The sequence below is a fragment of the Chionomys nivalis genome, chromosome 2, assembly GCF_950005125.1.
Source record: "Chionomys nivalis chromosome 2, mChiNiv1.1, whole genome shotgun sequence".
Classification (NCBI taxonomy): Eukaryota; Metazoa; Chordata; class Mammalia; order Rodentia; family Cricetidae; genus Chionomys; species Chionomys nivalis.
In genome coordinates, this window is record NC_080087.1 from 24,357,116 (window position 1) to 24,375,397 (window position 18,282).

The 18,282-nt window shown below is 40.2% G+C and overlaps 1 protein-coding gene across 3 annotated transcripts in view; it reads right to left on the reverse strand.

Annotated features, from left to right (window-relative positions):
- The window catches only part of Utrn (utrophin), a 528,929-nt gene that overhangs the window by 295,104 nt on the left and 215,543 nt on the right, over positions 1–18,282 (reverse strand). For all 3 annotated transcript variants that reach the window (XM_057761785.1, XM_057761787.1, XM_057761786.1), the window contains 6 exons: positions 17,078–17,206; positions 16,604–16,774; positions 11,698–11,859; positions 10,977–11,114; positions 3,371–3,562; positions 2,210–2,382 (listed from right to left, as the gene is read on the reverse strand). In XM_057761785.1, the coding sequence (XP_057617768.1) occupies positions 2,210–2,382; positions 3,371–3,562; positions 10,977–11,114; positions 11,698–11,859; positions 16,604–16,774; positions 17,078–17,206 (965 nt within the window). The remainder of the gene's footprint in view (positions 1–2,209; positions 2,383–3,370; positions 3,563–10,976; positions 11,115–11,697; positions 11,860–16,603; positions 16,775–17,077; positions 17,207–18,282) is intronic.

Below are 18,282 nucleotides of genomic sequence, written 5' to 3' on the forward strand. Positions count from 1 at the left end.
GAGAGAGAAAGAGAGAGAAAGAGAGAAAGAGAGAGTTGTTCAAGGATTGTTTGAAAAGTAGAGGTGTACGGACAGTACTCAGGATACTGAAGTTGGAGTATACAGCTACTGAGCTGGACCGTAACACATAATACATTCCAAAATCTAATTCTGATGGCTCATTAAATGGAAATTTCAAACAAGCAACTAAGATTGTTTTCAAAACACATACAATTGCTTACCCACACACAGAAAATGTAAGCAAAGGATACATTTTTTAAAAGGTTAATTTTATGCAATCACAAAAGAAAAAACTATCAGATATAATTTTACAAAACTAAACTTGTTGTATGTCAAAGGGCACACTGGAGTTTAAGTGACATACAAAAGACTGCAAGTAGTCCCACAATAAACAAAAAACATACATTAATATCTTTAAGGAAGCAAAACGTTCTGAAACAATAAGTAGCAATTCCTTGGATTAAAAGATGAGCCACACTGCTGTGAAGAATCTTCAAATCCCACTGACCACAAAGAGAAAATAAGACAGCAATGTAACCCATCACTGTAATACTGGTGAAATAGTCTTGTCAAAGTTAGCCCGAGTTCTAAAGGAAGGGCATGTTCATAAATACCACTGGCAGGACACGGTAGTCAACTTCATGTTATAATACAGAGAGAGTTTCAACGTCTTTTCATTTTTTAACTGTCTTTATCTAGTAACTAATGTGGTATGTCCTTCTTAATATGTGTTGCTTTTATTGGTTAACAAATAAAGCTGTTTTGGCCAACGGCTTAGCCAAGTAAAGAATCTGAATAGAGATGCAGAGAGAGAGTAGACAGAGTCAAATAAACACCAGTCAGTCTCCAAGGAAAGAATACATGTAGAAAATGAGGCAATGCCATGACCACGTGGCAATACACAGACTAATAGAAATGGCTTAATTTAAGATGTAAGAGCTATCTAGACATACACCTGCGCCACTGGCCAAACAGTGTTGGAATTAATACAGTTTCTATGTGATTATTTGGGTCTAGGCAGCCGGAGAGCAAAAGCACAGTCTCCCTTTACAAAGAACCAAGTGTTATGATTTAAATGTGAAACGTGGCCCACAGGCCCACGCATTTCAATACATGATCACTAGCTGGTGGTACAGTTTGGGATGGGCAGAACCATAAGAAGACAGGGCCTCACGGAGGAAGTGCATACCTCTTAGGAGGCTTGGAGGTTTAATGCTATCCCACTTCCTCTTCTCTCTTTACTTCCTGATTGTTGATGTAATATGACCAGACAGCCTCCTCCTGCAGCCACGACTAGCCTATCATGCAAACTGAATCCCGTGAATCCATAAGCGAGAACAACCTTCCTTCTCTAAGTTGCTTTGATTAGGTATTTGTACCAGCAATGAGAAAAGTAACTACTATCCCAGGTCTAACAAAAAATATGTATAAGGATAGACATAAGGATGCTCCCTAACTACGCAAAGAGGCCTTTTTTAAAATCTACATAGCAACAAAGTTGAGTTCTATTTCTTCAATGATTGAACAGCCACATGAATTGTAGAGCTAAAATATTTTGACAATATGATCCCTTGCTTTTGCATCTGAATATTTCCAGTGGATTGCTCTGTGATAACCTCCCTGTTGCACAGTGCTTTTCATTGGGCTATCTCACGCTAATCCAAAAAGAAATCTTGCCCATTTCTCTTTTCTCCGATTCACAGGCCCCTGTGCAAAGGCTACTAAGAGAAAAGCACCAAAACATTCTAATATTAGGCAGAAGATTTTAAGGGGCAAAAAAGAAAGAAAGAAAACTTGGTGTGATATATGGATTCCAATTATCTGAAGCTGGTGAATACGGATTCCAATTATCTGAAGCTGGTGAATATGGATTCCAATTATCTGAAGCTGCCTCTTCTCCTCATTCACATTAATCATGGCATCCCGGAGAAAGGCACATTAATAAAATCCCTTTTAATTAAAGAGAGAGACTTTCCTTATGCTAAAACTAACGGTACTCCCATACTATCAAGATATTATGTTCTAAATGGTTGTGGCCTGTGGTCACATTTCTTTTTAAGGATGGGGCTCATCTCTATTTATTAAGTAGGTCATATTAGAAAAGATGTAGAGTAGTTTCCACGATCCTGATGTACACACACGTGGATGCTTTCAGTGACCCAGGCACTGGCCCTCACATTACTTAAACATCCATTTAACTCCCACATACCCTTTCCGATCGCTGTACATTCTATTCACTCTGTCCCATTTTGCATTCAGCTGACTGAGCATGTCCCTGATCTGAATGGCTTCAGGACCAGACGCTTCGAGGATGACATCCGGCTGCTTCTCGTGAACAACTGCAATCTGCTCTCCAAGTTTGTCCAGCTGATCTTTGATATCCTGCAAACATTTCATCATATAAAAACAGAAATCAGTAAAGTAACAAAAAAAAATAACAGAATCACAGATAAAGGTTTACACATAAAATATTCATTTAAGATAATAGTGAGGCTAATTACTGTTGCATGTACAAACTGAGGAATATTCTATGTAAAAATCTATATTAGCCCAAATGTGAAGAATACCATCACAGGGTGGATGGGGAAGCACCCTCCCTGACGTTCTGAATGGCTTGTGGACAGGATGTAGGAGAGGCTTTAACAACATTCGATGAAGGTAACGAAAGGCTTAGATCTGGAATTAGAGTTTTAAATACCTAATCACAGTAGCTTAAATGAGAAAATGAGTTATCAAATCCATCACATATGCCAGTTCCTTCAGAGATTTTATTATGATTTTATACAGAAGTGCAATCAACTATATGGAAAAGAAACTTTCAAAGGACTGAAAACTTGAACTCACAATCAATATGCAATTCCACATCCGGGCAACTAGCCAATCTTAAATCAATATGGATGACCTGACATCATTTGACACAAGTGACAATCAAGTTTCTATCTGATTAAAATAAGGTCTCTGTTGTTGCAAATAACTGTGTGTACAGAAAAATCCAAATACACATTTTTTAATTGAAAAAAAATTTTTATATCCCTCCAGTGAATACAGTAAAGCTTCGCTATTTACACATAGTAACACTAACTTGGAACAATCAAGGATTTTGAACATCTTAAGTAAGTACAATATCATCTGAGCATGGTGGTTCATGCCTGGAATCCCAGCTCCCAATAGGCAAAGGGAGAGAGATGTGAACACCAAATTAGCCTGCGCTATCCAAGGAGGCTCTGCCTTTAATAAACCAAAAGGGGAGGGGAAAGGGAGAGAAGGGGAGGGAAGAAAGGGAGAGAGGAGCAAAGAAGGGAGGGAATATTTACACTCTTTCTGTAGTTTATTAACCATGGCTACTACCTTTCAGCACTTAGATTTTTACCTTCAGAGAGTCTTCTTGGAAAGAGGGGTCTTCGCAAACAGTGCTGTTCAGCTCAGGAATATTAAGCGATAATTCAATGTCATCCAAAGTGAGTAAAATTTTATTAATTTCAACCAGATAATCCGCAGGGAGGGCCGATGACGCAATTTCAGAAGAAAGTGGAATCATTTTCCTCTGCTGAATAGAGATCGTCTGTTAAAAAAAAAAAAAATCAAAGAAATAATGCAGGCATCTGAAAACCTCCCCAGAAAAGCAACAGCAGACTAGGGAGAAAAAAAAAAAAATTACAGGACTGTTTATGGAAGCATTCTAGAAATCCAACCAAAGTTTCAAGAACCATAGATAAGGTAAATGTGATCAAAATACATTGTATACATGCATAAAAATACAGCAAAACCACTATCATATAAAATTAGTAAATGCTAATGGAAACAATAGCATCAAATGCATTTTTTTTCTATTTTAACTGTTGCTGCTATAGAAGCTCAACAAACTCTATTTACATTTCCATCTGCAGTTTGTTGCCACACCCCATAGATAAACTAATGTCAACCCCTGGCGTCTATGTGGTTTCTCTAACAAACAGGAAACACAACTGCTTCTCTGAGCTGTGAGGAAAACACAAATGAGTGTCCGTTGTCAACTGCAGGAAATAAACCATCTTAAAAATGGGGGCTGGAGAGATGGCTCAGTGGTTAAGAGCATTGCCTGTTCTTCCAAAGGTCCCGAGTTCAAATCCCAGCAACCACATGGTGGCTCACAACCATCTATAATGAGGTTTGGTGACCTCTTCTGGCCTGCAGACAGAATATTGTATACATAATAAATAAATATTTAAGGAAAAAAAGAAGAATGTTGTATACATAATAAATAAATAAATCTTTAAAAAAAAAAAAAAAAGATCGTCTTTACACCATCCTTCCACAATATCACAAATAGATTAAATACTTTGTAGGCCACGCTGCTCAAAACTGAAGCTAAACATGTTTTCCAAGCATACTCAACAGCACAGTGGCACACACCTATCGTCTTCCTCCATGTGGTGCTGAGATAGGAGGAGCTTTTGGTTCAAAGCCAACATACATGAGACCGGGTTTCAGTGATTGATGAATTAATAAATTAACCAACACAAGAAATGCCATGGGGGTTCTGATTGAAATGATATCAATGTAACTTTGAGACAGCAATGCTGGGCACAAACACATGACATAGTAGACTAATGTGCCCTAAAGTGCTGGCCTCAGGCCTCCTTTGCCGTACTGTAGAAATTCTGCATCCTCCACTCAGAATAAAGTGCTGTCTACAGTGGGCTGCTTGCTCCTCTTTACTCCTTGATAGCTATAGTTTAATAAATAAATCTCCTACTTCTTTTTTTCTTTTTCTTTTCTTTTTTTTTTTTTTTTTTTTTTTTTGCTTTTTTGAAACAGGGTTTCTCTGTATAGCCCTTGCTGTCCTGGAACTCGCTCTGTGGACCAGGCTGGCCTCAAACTCAGATCTGATATACAACTTTCAAATGGCCAGTGTAGCTACTGATGAATTCAGATGTCTTCCCTGACATATTGTTTTTTCTTTGGAGATAGGGTCTCAGCTACAGCACGCTACTCTTCATTCCCTATACAGCCAGAGATAACCTTGACTCTAACCCTCCTGCCTCTGAGTGCTAAGACCACCAACATCACGCCCACTGTACGTGGTGCTGAGGGTGGAACCTGGACCTTCATTCACACAGGCAAACACTCCCGCGACTGAGGCACATGCCCAGCTCAAAGCTTTCACGGCTATGCTTTATTTGTCAACTAGAGCATTCTTCTGTAAATTTGAGGACAATAGTGACAATGACAAACACATGCTTTTTCATTGAAGGATTATAATTAATTATTTTCAAGATCTCTAAATGAAGTTAAAACTCCGAGCTGCACAACACAGCAGCATTAAAGATCCGTGGGCCCTGTCTTCTAGGAACCAATCAGTCTCTGTTATCATTCCTACAGAGGCCCGCTTGATTGAACAAGCTTACGGGTTTCCTCACTCCATCAACAGAACTACATTTGTCAATAATGATTGTTTTATTGTCGTAATTTTATTATCTTCTAAATAAAAAGATGCTAAATATCTTATCAATGCTAAATACATATGCAAATTTTTAGATTTCATTTAAAAGAGCCCATCCTGGCAGGGATGAGGTCACAAAATTAGGTTCACGCATCCCTTTCCTCACCTTTAAGGATAAAGAAAGCAATCCAATGAATGCATTTGCACACTGAGAACTTACAGCCATCCTCCTGCTGCAGCTTTCTGGCCATTAACAAGATCTGCTTCTCAGAGACCAGCAGCGGCTGAAACTCCACAAGTGCTTGAATTGGGGTGGAGGGTGTTTCTCTCTGCAGGACTGTTCCCCATTTCACGTCACTGGATATTGCCACTAGAAACTGCTAAAACACCTCTGTACCTCCCTAACAAATGGCAAGACCAGGAATCATGGGTCACATGCTTCCTGGGTCACATGACAGGCTATTATTCTGCAAGGCCACAGTGACTTGAGACTTCACAGTAAACAGGGCAGATCAATAACAGCATTCTAAAGATCCAGATTAAAACAAACAAGCAAAAAGAATAATACGCAAATACTCATTCATCAAGACGCTCTCATCTACTACCTTGCTTAGGGGTTTCCTGTCCCTCTCTACTTTTTGTAGAAGCTCAGCAGTTCAAAATGTGTTTTCTACTCCCCAAATAGACTTTTCTCCCACTGTGATGAATCAAAATGCCTTAGAAAGAGAGAGAGACAGAGAGAGAGAGACAGAGAGAGAGAGAGAGAGAGAGAGAGAGAGAGAGAGAGAGAGAGAGAGAAAGGCATGGGGAGGACCATGGTGCAGGGAGGATTAGGGAGATGGCTCAGTGGGAGTTTGAATTTGAATCTTTTCACAACCTGTGCTTGTAACCCTGGGCTGGGGATAGGAGACAGGAGGATGCTGGGAGCTCATTGGCCGACCAGCCTGCCAGTGAAACCCTGAGCTTCAGATTCAGTGAGGCTCTGTCTCAAAAACTAAGGAACAATATAGGAAAATATCTACTGCCCTCCTCAGGCATCTGCATGATTCTGCTTCTGCTCTACCTCTGTCTCTGTCCCTGCCCCTGCCCCCGCCCCTGCCTCTGCATGCACACTCCCATGCATACACCACACATCACAGCCACACAGGGGCTGCTGGGGCACAGAAACAAAAAGACAATATGGCACAGGCAGCAGAGCTCTGAAATGAGATGACGTTCCATGGGGTGGCTCACATCCCATAATATAGTCCACACAGATAAGAGAGGAACTGAATATTTTATAATATCCTCTACTTTGTTGTTATTGACCCAATAAGGCAGAAAAAAAGCTGAAATGGAACAGAACTACTATTCATCAACTCTCTGAAAGAAAAGGACGTTTTAGAAGGCAAAACAAGTTTTAAAAAAATCTCAAAAACTACAGTCAATATGTAGCTATGCATGTGTTAAAATAACTAAAAGACAAACCCACAATATAATACAACTGAATTATAATGAAGGATATCTGTATTTTATAAAGCATTCATATATTTCCTACTCTTATATAATTCAAGTTTTATTGTCTGTGTGTGTGTGTGTGTGTGTGTGTGTGTGTGTGTGTGCCACTGCAGGTGCACAAATGTCATGATCAGGTGTGGACGTCAAAGTACAACTTTCAGAATCAGCTCTCTCATTCCACCATGGCTTCAGGAATTGCCTTCATGTTGGCAGGCAGCATCTGTAACAGCTGGATCATCTCACTGGCCCTATCTATAGCTTCTTTTTTGTGTATGTGTCTGTGTTTGGTGTGCATGTGTGCGTGTGTGTGTGCGTGCACATATGCATGCATGCATGCAGAAGGCCAAGGCTGTGATCAGAGTCTTCCTCTGTCACTGTGGACCTTATTCGCTGAGGCAGAGCATCTCAGTTGAACCCAGCACTGACTGACATGAATAGTTAGCTACCTGGCTTGCTCTGGCGACCACTTGTCCCGCCCTCCTAGGTGCCAGAATTACAGGTGGGCTGACAAATTCGCCCAGCATACATGTGAGCACAAAGCATCCACATTCAGGTCCACAGACTTATACCCCAAGCATGGCACCTACTGAGTCGTCTACCCAACATCAAGAATTCATACCGATGTCACAATAGGAATATCCCGGTTCACAAATGGGAAAAGGCACATAAAAAAGTAGGTTCTGGGGCTGGTGAGATGGCTCAGCAGTTAAGAGCGTTACCTGCTCTTCCAAAGGTCCTGAGTTCAATTCCCAGCTCTTCCAAAGGTCCTGAGTTCAATTCCCAGCAACCACATGGTGGCTCACAACTATCTGTAATGAGGTCTGGTGCCCTCTTCTGGCCTTCACGCATACACGCAGAAAGGATATTGTATACATAATAAATAAATAAATATTTTTAAAAAAGGAAAGTAGGTTCTGTCCCTGTGGTTGTTAACTCGGAGTGTATGCTAGAGTTCACTACAGCACAGCACCCTAAATATAATAAAACCTGGTGCCCAACAACAGAGGAAGGGGTAAAGAAAACGAACACTGGAATTTTTTCAACCATAAAGTTAAAAGTTCTACGGTCAGCAGAAAACAAAAATGTAACTTAAGAGTTTTAAGCAAATGAAGCCCGTGTCAGAAAGACAAATATTGTATGTTTTCTCTACCAGATGGTTCCTAGACATTATAAAAGTGGTTTCAAGCCATAAGTAAAGAACACTGAGCCTATAATTTGTGATCCTAGAGAAGCTAAATAAGAAGGTGAACCCAAAGAAAAACATATAGTTATCCTCCTGGATATTGGAAGTAGACAAGATTGCCGAGCAAAAATTAGGAACTTCGGGTTGGGGTGGGATGGGGGAAAGAGGAGATGGGGAGAGAAAAGTGAGAAGGGGAGGATGGGGAAAGCTTGGGGGAAGGGGGTGGTTGGGATAAAGGAAGGGTGGATATGGGAGCAGGGAAGTATATATCTTAATTAAGGGAGCCACTTTAGGGGTGGCAAAAGACTTGACTCTAGAGGGGTTTTCAGGGGTCCAGGGAGATGTCCCCAGCTAGTTCCTTGGGCAGCTGAGGAGAGGGAACCTGAAATGGCCCGATCCTATAGCCATACTGATGAATATCTTGCATATCAACATAGAACCTTCATCTGGCGATGGATAGAGATAGAGACAGAGACCCACATTGAAGCATCGGGCTGAGCTCCCAAGGTCCAAATGAGGAGCAGAAGGAGAGAAAACATGAGCAAGGAAGTCAGAGCCTCGAGTGGTGCACCCACCCACTGAGATGGTGGGGCTGATCTAATGGGAGCTCACCAAGGCCAGCTGGACTGGGACTGAAAAAGCATGGGATAAAACCGGACTCTCTGAACATGGCGGACAATGAGAGCTGCTGAGAAGCCAAGGACAATGGCACGGGGTTTTGATACTACTGCATGAACTGGCTTTGTGGGAGCCTAGCCAGTTTGGATGCTCACCTTCCTAGACCTGGATGGAGGGGGTAGGACCTAGGACTTCCCACAGGGCAGGGAACCCTGACTGCTCTTTGGACTGGAGAGGGAGGGGGAAGGGAGGGGGGGAGGAGAGGGAAATTGGAGGCGGGGAGGAGGTGGAAATTTTTAATAAAAAAAAAATTTTAAAAAAAAGTATGAAAAATCATATTGGCATCTATGATGGGAAAATAGAAGTAAAACTTATAAGGGAACAATGGGGAATGATGGGAATGAGAAGGGGTGAGACGGGGAGGGCAGAGACTATGGGAGAGATAGGTTCAGCATACCATGTATACTTGCATGACTTTAGCATTATTGTTTTTAACTTTAATTCTTAAATGTGCCACTCCTAGATCTAACCTTGAAAGTTTCTGACTTAACTACCCTTAGGCAAGGATGTGGCTGCTGCTATTGCTGGTGCTATTTTGTTGCTGTTGTTGTTGTTATGCATTTGTTTACATTCTCCAAACAATTTCAATATCCACAATTAAAAACACCATAAGGAGATGGCTCAGTGGGTAACGGCACATGCCACTAAATCTGGTGACCTGACTTTGATGCTCTCGATCTACAGCATGAAAGGACAAACCCTGTACCTTGTCCTCTGACCTCCACACATGTCATCACTTTTCTCTCACCTTATAACAAGCAACTGGGAAATACCTGGCGCTAAATTCAACTTGAAATATATATATAGTGTTATTCCACCCACCGGGGTTTGTGTGTTTGCTTTAATGCGTGGATATGTATGCGCATGCATGTGCTCTTAGATGTGCAGGTACACCTGTATACCCAAGCATGTACATGCACGTGTGTGTGGTTGTGCATGTGTGTAAGACAGAGGCGACCTCAGGTGTGCCTGAGGAACACCACCCACCTGCTGACACGGTCTTTCACTGGTCCTATGCATGGCCTAAAGCTCACCAGTTTGGCTATACTGTCTGGCTAACAAACCCTGAGATCCTCCCGTCTGCCACTCCAGCACTGGAAATGAATGCACTGCCACCACGCTCAGCATTTTCACATGGTTCTGGGCACTGAAGTTCTCATGCTGTGAGGCACACATTTTCCAGGCAATTGTCCCCAGTCTGCAGCCTAGTGGCTGTGATTCCTGCTTTACGTGGCAAGATAAAAAAGAAAATAACTGAGAATGTTACTGAAGCCTCCTCCTTCTGGACAAACAGGATAGTTTGCAAGGGAACTGACGAAGAAAGAAAGAGGCCAGAGGTGGACATGGATGGTCACTTCATTCTGGTCATACAACAAGGCCCATGCAGACAGAAACAGCCAATGGTCAGTCAGCAAGCCAAAGCACAGGAATTCACTCCGATATTAAGGAGATCAAACAAAATTGATTCCAGACAGAACAGAGGCCTGGAGAACAACGTCAGTTAAAACATCACTATGGAGAGAATCACTTAAGACAGCGAGCAGTGAATCCTACTGCAGACAATAAGGCATACTACACCAGATACACATCTTTAAAAACTTAAAATATTGATAGCATGCTCAGCACCCCAAAAAGAAAAATTAGGAATAAAATAGGAAGTCACTTCTTGGAGGACGGAGACCTTCCAGGTTTCACACATGACCACAAGTCCAAAAGAGATGATTGCAAATAAGGTTTTACATGTCTACATCTTTGAGTAGTGCCCTACCTGAAAATAGCAGCATATCTAGTAAAACACATTAGAAAGGAGGGGACTGCTGGGTGCTAGCAACATAATATGTCATTAGCTTTTGAATATATCGGATTTACAGACAAATACAGCAAATGAAGGATTTTCTTTACTGTAGTGCTACTTCTTCTACACTGACTGCATTGTGATGCTTCATTTAAAATTTGTTCATACTGATTATTTGTATGCAACTCTTTCAGGGGGCAAAACAATAATGTCCCACCTCTAACTCTTAAAAATAAACAAACAAAAAACCCACTAATTAATTAAACTTAAAAAGACAGTGGAAGAAATAATACAATTTTCTAACTGACTTGCTTGAAAGTATCTTTTAATATTACAGCACTGGCCTGGATGGGAGAAAATGTCGAAGTTACTTATTGGCTACAGAGACCACTCCATCATACCTTAATCTTGTTGTAACGTGTATGCAAAAGTAACAACTGCAAACGGATCTTTTCCTTTTTACTGTCCTCCATGGGTTCATGTAACAAATGGTCTCCTCTTCGCAGAACTTCCTCAATCTGGGCTCTCTCCTCATCCATCTGAATGTTTAAAGAAACAACCATTTGCTAAAGACAAATGTGTCCAGACAGATGCAATACTCACCATTGCTCAGCATAAGAATCAAGCTGATGAGATAGACAGAGCAGTGTGGGCAATCTACAACAGCCTGGATGGTGCAACAGCTTGTGATTTTCTTTTAATACTTTATATTTGAAAATAAAATATTCCAAAGCCAGTTTATCACACCTTAAGTAATGATTACATTTAGACAGAAAGTAGGGGGTAGACATGAGTCAATGTGATTCATTATTATTATAATTATCACCATTATGATTTTGTATGTCTGATTGTTTGTTTGAGATTAAGATTTCAGGTAGTCCAGGATAGCTTCATACTTGCTATATACCTAAAAAAGACCTTGAATTCCCATGCCTCCTGCATCTGCCTCCCAATTGCTGGGATTAGTACGTGAACTTCAAGCATTACACAAGTCATGTGACAGCTTTGACAATGACCCTCAAATCACATCTGGATTTATTCAGTTACATGTAGCATGTCAAGCAAGCAAATTCAAAGAGAGAAGGAAAAGAAAAAGGAAAGTAGGGTTTGCAAACAGCCGACCTTTTCCTCATCGTTCCTGGAGTCCAAGTGTTTGTCCACAACTTTCAGCATGTTTTCTACGTCATTTTCTAATTTTTCCAAGTCAGGGAAAGACCCGGCAGCTTCAACAGTTCCAGCAGGACCAAAGCATTGATAGGATGTAGGGTCCTGGTCAATCAGCATCTAGGAAGGGAAAGAGACCTCTGACGCATACAGTTGACTTAATTTTCCAAACTCATCCTGAAAGGTGGGGGTCACAGCAGGAACCAGCATTTATCTGAAATGACTTCTATGTCACTCATCATAAAGCAAGGATGTTTGACAATCTGGGCTTCTTAGCATAACTCATCTTTCAACCTTAAGCCAGGGGCGTGAGGTGTGAGCTGACTGTGGCTGCTTGGTGCAGAATGGCAGATGCCAAAGTGAACAGAAAACCCTACAGGAAATAGGGCCATGAGTCAAGCCATCCCTGCCACAGTCATAGAGGAACGATGGCCAGTCATCACCCAGCGCCAGGATGCCCTAGAGAATGTCTCCCTTACATGTTCAGAAGAATTTCCCAGAATTTTTTGATACTCAAACTTCAAAAACGATTAAATTTCCAAATGGCACATTTTCACAGCTATTCAGAAAAGGTAAGTCAGAAGAACGATTTTAATAAAAATTAATGAAGAAAAGTAACATCCAGTGACAGTCAAATATGAGGGAAGCAATGTTCTCACATCCTGACTACTTCTGTCAGCCAATGCTGAAAATCTTTGGAACAGCCCTTGTACAACCTCTACAATTCAATAATTTATAAACTCTGATGCCAAGAAAGACAAATAAGATGACTGTAACAAACACAATATTCCCAAGGAACCACAAAATCCATAAAATTAACTTAGGAAATTATAACAGACCACACATTGTCACTATTAAAATCAATTTGAAAAGAGCATGCACAAAATGCTATAAAAATTTTTAAGTTAGTATCATGCTATAAGATAAAGTTCTTTTTTTTTTTTTTTTTTTTTTTTGGTTTTTCGAGACAGGGTTTCTCTGTGGTTTTGGAGCCTGTCCTGGAACTAGCTCTTGTAGACCAGGCTGGTCTCAAACTCACTGAGATCCGCCTGCCTCTGCCTCCCGAGTGCTGGGATTAAAGGCATGCGCCACCACCGCCCGGCTAAGATAAAGTTCTTATACTCTATAAAGATTTGTCACTCATATTGGTTTAATAAAGTGCTGATTGGCCAGTAGCCAGGAAGGAAGTATAGGTAAGGCAACCAGACTAGGAGAATTCTGGGAAGAGGAAAGGCTCAGTCTGTAGTCACCACCCAGATACAGAGGAAACAAGATGAGAATACTGCACTGAGAAAGGTGCCAAGCCACATGGCTAAACAAAGATAAGAATTATGGATTAATTTAAATTATAAGAGCTAGTTAATAATAAGCCCGAACTAATAGGCCTACCAGTTTATAATTAGTATAAGTCTCTGTGTGTTACTTTGGGACTGAATGGCTGTGGGACCAGGTAGGACAGAAACTTTCATCTACAAATCCACATAAGGGGGCCAACTACATCCACATAAAACCTGAGAGAGCTTGAGAAGGGAATCTAGACATAAAGGAACAGAGTTAAGCACAACTTCTTGGTAGAATCATTTTCTGAGTGGGCTCTGTTTTCTAGAGGCAAGCAGAGGCATCAGGTTTCTTTAAGAGAGGCTTCCTGACTCGGTGTTAGAAGCAAAAACTGTTCAGTTCTTTTAAGAAGAACTGCCACCAAACACTTGAACGGTGTTTATGAGCAGCCGATGGCATGATTCTTGATGGTGGCATTGACCTAGAAACTCCATTGAGTTGTGGTAAAGACATGGCTCCAGCCAGTACCTCCACCATGAACCTAGACTCTCAGGAAACCAAGGAGTGTGGTGGATCCACCGGCCAAAGCTGTGACTTTAATCCTAGCCATATCACTTAGCAAATTAAAGACTCATGTGGTCAGAAAAAAAGAGAGATATACAGTAAAGACAGATTCAGACAGAAATAAACCTTTGAATGGTTTACAGTGTGTTTAAAAATATACATAGGCTTGGGAGAGAAAAGAAAAAAGATAGAGAAAGTCCTTTAAAAATGAAATATGATCAGGTGTGGTGGCACATGCCTTTAATCCCAGCACTTGAAAGGCAGAGGCAGGTGGATTTCTGTGAGTTTCAGGTCAGCCTGGTCTACAGAGTGAGATGTAGGACAACCAAAGAATGTAGAGAAACCCTGTCTCAAAAAAATTAAAATAAAAATAAAATAAACAGAATTTTTAAAAAGTCACAAAAAGGTGGAAAATGCACAGACAGCATGAATACTGTATGTTATTACATTGTCTTTGAATTGTTTGACTGATGAAGAAAGAGCAACAGCTGCTAAAAGACATCTGATTATAAATACTACAGGATTAATCCAACCTAAATATCTTGAAAATGCCTTGACTTCAAAATTTAAGTCAAAAGATATGTTACTTTGGAGAAAAGGTTTTGTTTTTGTTTCCACAGAAAATGATAAGCTATAGATTCAGTCTGGGTTAAGAAAAATAAGGTTTCATGGAAGAAGACCCCCTGAAAAGTCTCCAATGGGAGCTGATGGCCCAGATGATCCAACATTTCAGAGTACCTCTATTGCAGTTTCCACTTAGTTCTACATCCAAAACAGCTTCAAGACTGCTGCCTGAGATGATCAAGCCTCACAGAATATTCCAGTCAGGACTTGACCATAATCCTAAATTTCTTTGTGTCCCCATAAGATTATCAGCAACTCCAATCAGCAGGAAGTAGCCTAGAAAACTATATACACATTCCCAAAGAATGAAATATGGATGTTTGTGTCTGTTTAAAATTTGGTTACAAATTGTTACATATAATGGTCAGGAAAAAACTAAACAAAGGAGATTGGATTCAGAGTTCTTGTTTTGAAAACAAAAGCAAAGGGCTGTAAAATAATGCTCTTGTACCCTGTAAAGATTTGTCACTTGACAGAGACAGTGACCCACATTGGAGCACCGGACTGAAATCCCAAGGTTCAAATCAGGAGCAGAAAGAGAGAGAGAGCACGAGCAAGGAACTCAGGACTGTGAGGGGTGCACCCACATACTGAGACAATGGGGATTGTCTATCGGGAACTCACCAAGGCCAGCTGGACTGGGTCTGAAAAAGCATGGGATAAAACCAGACTTGCTGAACATAACGGACAATGAGGACTGCTGAGAAGTCAAGAACAATGGCACTGGATTTTGATCCTACTGCACGTACTGGCTTTGTGGGAGCCTAGGCAGTTTGAATGCTCACCTTACTAGACCTGGAAGGGGTGAGAGGTCCTTGGACTTCCTACAGGGCAGGGAACCCTGACTGTTCTTCGGGCTGAGGAGGGAGGGGAACTTGATTGGGGGAGGGGGAGGGAAATGGGAGGCGGTAGCAGGGAGGAGGCAGAAATCTTTAATAATTAAATTTAAAAAAAAAGATTTGTCACTTGTATTGGTTTAATAAAACGTTGATTGTAAGGAAGTATAGGCAAGGTGACCATATTAGGAGAATTCTGGGAAGAGGAAAGGCTAAGTCTGCAGTCACTACCCAGATACAGAGGAAGCAAGATAAAAATACTGCACTGAAAAAAGGTACCAAGACACATGGTTAAATATAGATAAGAATTATGAGTTAATTTAAACTATAAGAGCTAGTTAATACTAAGCCTGAATTAATAGGCCAACCAGTTTATAATTAATATAAACCTCTGTGTGTGACTTTGGGATTCAACGGCTGTGGGATAAGGTGGAACAGAAACTTCCGTCTACAGTATCATGTACCTACCAATGAATAAAAATAGTTATGAAACAGAAATTGTTTGCAAAGGTCATTTGTGGGGACGATGCTAATTTTCTTTCTCTATTCTTTCTCTTACCCCACTCTGCATTAGTTTTTATTGTCAAAAAAAATTTCCCATGACTCTATTAAAAAGATAAAATAGACTTCAGTAAGACAGGAAAGGGAGGAGACCAAGATTAAAGAATATAAAAGTTAAAGCAGGGTCTTGCTGATTTGTTTTAAGTCATAAATAATAATAATCCTGAGCATGGAAAAAATTTCTTTGGCCCACTATACCAGATATTTTAGTTTAAAACAAGATTAGATAATAACCTGTTTCCTAGACACATATAAAACAAAATGGTTTTTCTCTTTGTTATTTTTACATAACCGACAAAAGATTGAATTAAATAGTTATTTTAAAGTTTTCAACATCCTGTAATTCCTTAGGATGGCCATCTAAGGTTCACCATTTTCTCCCTCTATACTGGCAAAATGTTTCCATTTTTTCCACTTCATATTTCCAAAGCTCCTAATCTGTGCCAAGCCTTAAGAACTCTATAGTAAAACATTTCTCCTACTAACCTCTAAAAATAAGGATGAAAAGAGAAAGAATGGGAAAGATACACAGCATAGACACCTTTCTTTTGTAGAAAGTTATTTGTTTTTGACCCTCGATTTAATTGATACAGGTTTTTTTTTTGAATTAGTAAATTGAGGAAGCATGTCTTTCTACTAACTATAAACTGAGTTACTTATAGTGTTTAAATCTGTCAACATTAACACACACACATGCATTTTCTATGAACACGTACATTAAGAGGATGAGTTCAAGGTCAGGGATTGATAAGCACACCTAACTTGGGACCTGACTTCATTATTTCTGTTCTATTCCTATCCCAACTGTCGACTGACTCTGAAACCACTTGTGAGTTATTTAGTAAACAATACTTCTTTATATATTAATAACCACACATAAGTAACTCCAATTGCTTTGCCAAAAAGTTACTAGAATTCATTTAACTTTAAAAATTAGTAGGTTGGCACAAAATGATCTACCCATGGGGGAAATGGTATTCTATAAAAGTGCAAGTACTCACTTGGGCACTTTTGATGTGCTGGGACACCTTCTCAAAGTTTCTGTTCAGCTCAGCTAATTTGGGTTCTACGAGTTCCCTGCTGGCACTTCCACGGGCATTCATCAAGATGATGGCTTGTTCACGAACATTCTCAACCTGGAGGTTGACGTCATCCAGCTCAGACAACAAACGCTGATGGGAAAAGAAAGAGGAAAGAGAGAGAGAGAGATTATTTCAAGTGAAAAGTCGAAAACAAACATGGGTGTGATGCTTACTATGGACTCAAGGTATTTAAGATAAATATCCGTGGTTATAGGAAGAAATTTCAGCGCCATCACCTAGATGAAGAGCTGGTCACAGAAAATCCATGGCCGTCTGAGTTTCTCCCATCACGACAAATGCTCAAAAGTGAACTGCATGAGAATCCCCACACAACTGACAGCACAGGAGAACAGACCACAGCATATCATCCCTGAGACACTAAGGGCTGTCTACCTTCACGATTTCTTCCTGTTTGCTTGCTGGTTTTTTTTCAATCTCATCCAGCAGAGCTTCCGCTTGATACAGCCAGGTACTGATATGAGCGACATGTCCATCAAACATCTCTAGCTGATTCTGATGATTCTACAGAAGAGTAAAATAATGCTGACACAATCAAATGAAATAGTAACATGATGATCTCAGAAGAGATTTGAAAGGCCACCAAAGAGCACACTGTGCATCCCACAATTCTATACAACAAAGAACAACTATATTTGCTACATTCTTACACATAGTTGGCTTGGTTTTGGTTTGGGGTTTCTGGAGGGAGGCGCGACTGCTTTATAGTTCTGGAGCTTGAACATGGGGCCTCACAGACTACATGACTGGATATATCCCCATCCTTCCTTTTACGTTTTATTTTGAGACCGGGTCTAACTAAGGTGTCTAGGATATATTTGAATTTACTCTGTTTGCAGACTTTCAACTTGTGATCCTGCATCAGCCATCCAAGTACCTAAGGTTACAAACCTGTGCCACCAGACCTAATTTTTTTTGTGAGGGAATGAGTGTTTGTTTTTTTTTTTTTTTTTTTTTTTGAGACACAGCTTTCCTATGTAGGTTGACCCTGTCTTGGTCTCTAACGTGCTAGGATTACAGGTGTGCATCTCCATGGTCAGCTTTAGCTATGCACTTTTCTCTACATGAATATGTAGTGATGTACCAGATTATACAATTGACCTGAAGTCAGGTGGGTAATAGGATAATAGGTCATGGACTGGAATATAAGAAACCTCTGACCAATGAAGACCCAAGCACATGACCTCCTCTGCCCTACATATACTGATTTGAAAAAATGCTCAACAGACAATTTATTCTTTTTTCTATCTCTATCCATTACAAGGGAATTATATAAGCTAGAGAAGTCCTATTAGATGTGTCAGAATAAAATAATAGTTTGTAAATGATAACTCTCACTTCAGAGACTGAAGCTGCCGTATGTTTATTACCAGTGGAAGAGGGCCAGCTAACACTATGAAAATGTAATGGTCATAATATTCATAATTATAAAAAATTTAAATGGAAAGTTTAACATATTGCTATGTAATACCACTATATGTTCAAAGTCATTTAATCATCATTAAATAATACAAGGTACCAATTATAATAATGCCAATTCCATAAGTGAGAAAAAAAGAATAGAGTCTTTAAGCAACTTC